Here is a 2112-nt window from a genome sequence, read left to right as displayed (position 1 = left end):
ATGTTGCTGAACATTAAACTGGTTTGTTTTTATTCAGTCGTTCCATATCACATGCCACCACGAAATAAATCACAAGATAATAAAATCAGTTTATTGTAGGAAACTACACGGACCGGGGAAATTAAATAAATAAAATCGGCACTCTGTAGGCCTGGTGGCACACATTTAAACCACATAGCCTACACCCAGTTCAACAAAAATAGATTGTCAAGAGAATATTGCTCCAAACAACTTAACCACTAACCAGCGATAGACGTTAAAACGTGGCCTTTACGAGGTTATTCCATGGTTGTTGAGGTATAAAGAAGCGTTATAAGATTGTGATAAAGACGCTTTAAGCATAGTCTACCTTTAGCATTGTCTACCACACGGTTTGCATAGTCTTCTGCTGTGACATTGCAGCCATTTATTGCAATGTTCGTTTTCAAGAGTTTATTTTGTCCAGTCGTCCTCTGACGGTCCAAGTGTATAGGCTAAACGTCCCTCCACTAGAGCGATCCATGCGAGTTACCGTCTCGGTACCATCCGCCTAGAAGAGAAGGTTTCCGGTGAAATACTGGAGCCGGTCCCGGTTGAGCTTCTTCTCCTTCATCCTACGGTTCTGGAACCAGATCTTCACCTGTCTGTCCGAGAGGTCCAGCATCCTGGACAGCTGCAGTCTCTTCTCTTTGTTGATGTAAACGTTGAAAAAGAATTCTCGTTCAAGTTCCCGGATCTGGTATTTAGAGTAGGGACACCTCTTCTTCCTCGACTTGGAGTCTGGAGAGAAAAAACAGCATGATTTGAGAACTGAACACACACACGCACACACACAAATCCATTCGCCTACAAACTAAATTGCTTATATTAAGTCTACACTTCGCATTTTGCACAAAAAAACGTGTTTGTGAGGGCAGAACACTCAATCTGTTTTGTATTTTAGGCCTACAGGAATACATAATGTTCTCTGCTAATTTCCAAAATGCAGTGAACAGGGATGCTCTTCTCCCTCAAGTACAACAAAACCCGTTCTCCCCTCGTAAAGATTTTAACAGGACCAAAAGCATATTGAGTTTTTACACCTTGTAACGTTTGGGTGCTGATAAAGAAACACATAAACTCAGCCGGGCGAGTCACGGACACAAACCTACAGTGGTTCTCCTACTTACTCTGGCCTCCCGTCCTCTCCTCTGTGCAGCTGGACAAAGACTCCTCGCCCTTGTTCTCAGACCGGCCCGGCTGCTCCACCGCTGAGGGGTCTGAAGACGGTTTACTACCAGACTCTTCCCCGGTGGGGCTCGATCCATTCTTATCTTTGGAGGGATTCGGTGGCCTCTCGGTGCTGGCTGCCTCGAAAAACGTGTCGAATCCCAGCGGGAGAACGCCGTTCCTGCCGACGTTGGAGAGGAAATTGCAGGACGAGTTTGTCCCGCCGTGATGGGGGTACACCGAGTCATTTTTGAAAATTATTTCCGTCCGTCCCGATGACGAGACATGGTCCCTGTGCACGAGCTCGTCTGCTGAATAGTAGGAAGCGTAATTGCCCCGGTAACGCCATTTGCTGGGGTGCTCGAGGCCATAGTCCCTGAATGACACCTCGCGCACGGGCTGGACTTGAGCTATGTTGGACGAATAAGGAAAATTGACCGGACACGAGTTGTTCTGTGGTAAAAACTGAGAAACAGCCGAAAAATCTGGAGCAGAGACATAATATGTGCAATTTGGCAAATACATATTTGACGCACAGTCGCCGCGGTCATCATACTCTGCCATGTCTTAGTGCTGTCGGAGTGCGAATAGCAGCGAAACTTTGTCTTTCTATTACAATACAGACGTGTGGATAGGACCCGCGAGGGAGTAAAATCGGAAACGTAAAACTGACGTGTAATTCATCTTGATCGATCCTTAAGGTAATTGTGTCATGTGATCCTGTATAGACATTAGGCCTACCATCCATCAATATCAGCCATTAGGGATCTATCTGGATAAATCGACTCGAGATGGAAGAACGCTTCTCTATTGGCCAGTCGTGGTCTAGTCCTCAGCAGACAGAAGCAATCGCTGTGCTGTGATGCGATGTGTGGGTCTGTCCGTCTCCACGAGTCCCGTCAACCACACTGCTGGTTAATGTCG

General features: G+C 46.5%; 1 protein-coding gene across 1 annotated transcript; it reads right to left on the bottom strand.

Annotated features, from left to right (window-relative positions):
* Window positions 1-529: 529 nt before the first annotated feature.
* On the bottom strand, window positions 530-1752 carry LOC311316181 (homeobox protein Hox-D11a-like; the record flags this gene model as incomplete). The annotated part of the gene is made up of 2 exons (XM_084446986.1): window positions 530-759; window positions 1149-1752. The coding sequence occupies 2 exons, from the start codon at window positions 1750-1752 to the stop codon at window positions 530-532; spliced, it is 834 nt and encodes a 277-aa protein (XP_084303112.1).
* Window positions 1753-2112: the final 360 nt, after the last annotated feature.

Source organism: Borostomias antarcticus (assembly GCF_949987555.1).
Source record: "Borostomias antarcticus genome assembly, chromosome: 12".
NCBI classification, from domain to species: domain Eukaryota; kingdom Metazoa; phylum Chordata; class Actinopteri; order Stomiiformes; family Stomiidae; genus Borostomias; species Borostomias antarcticus.
The sequence above is the reverse complement of the archived record's forward strand: the minus strand, read 5'-3'. Positions and strand labels throughout refer to the sequence as shown.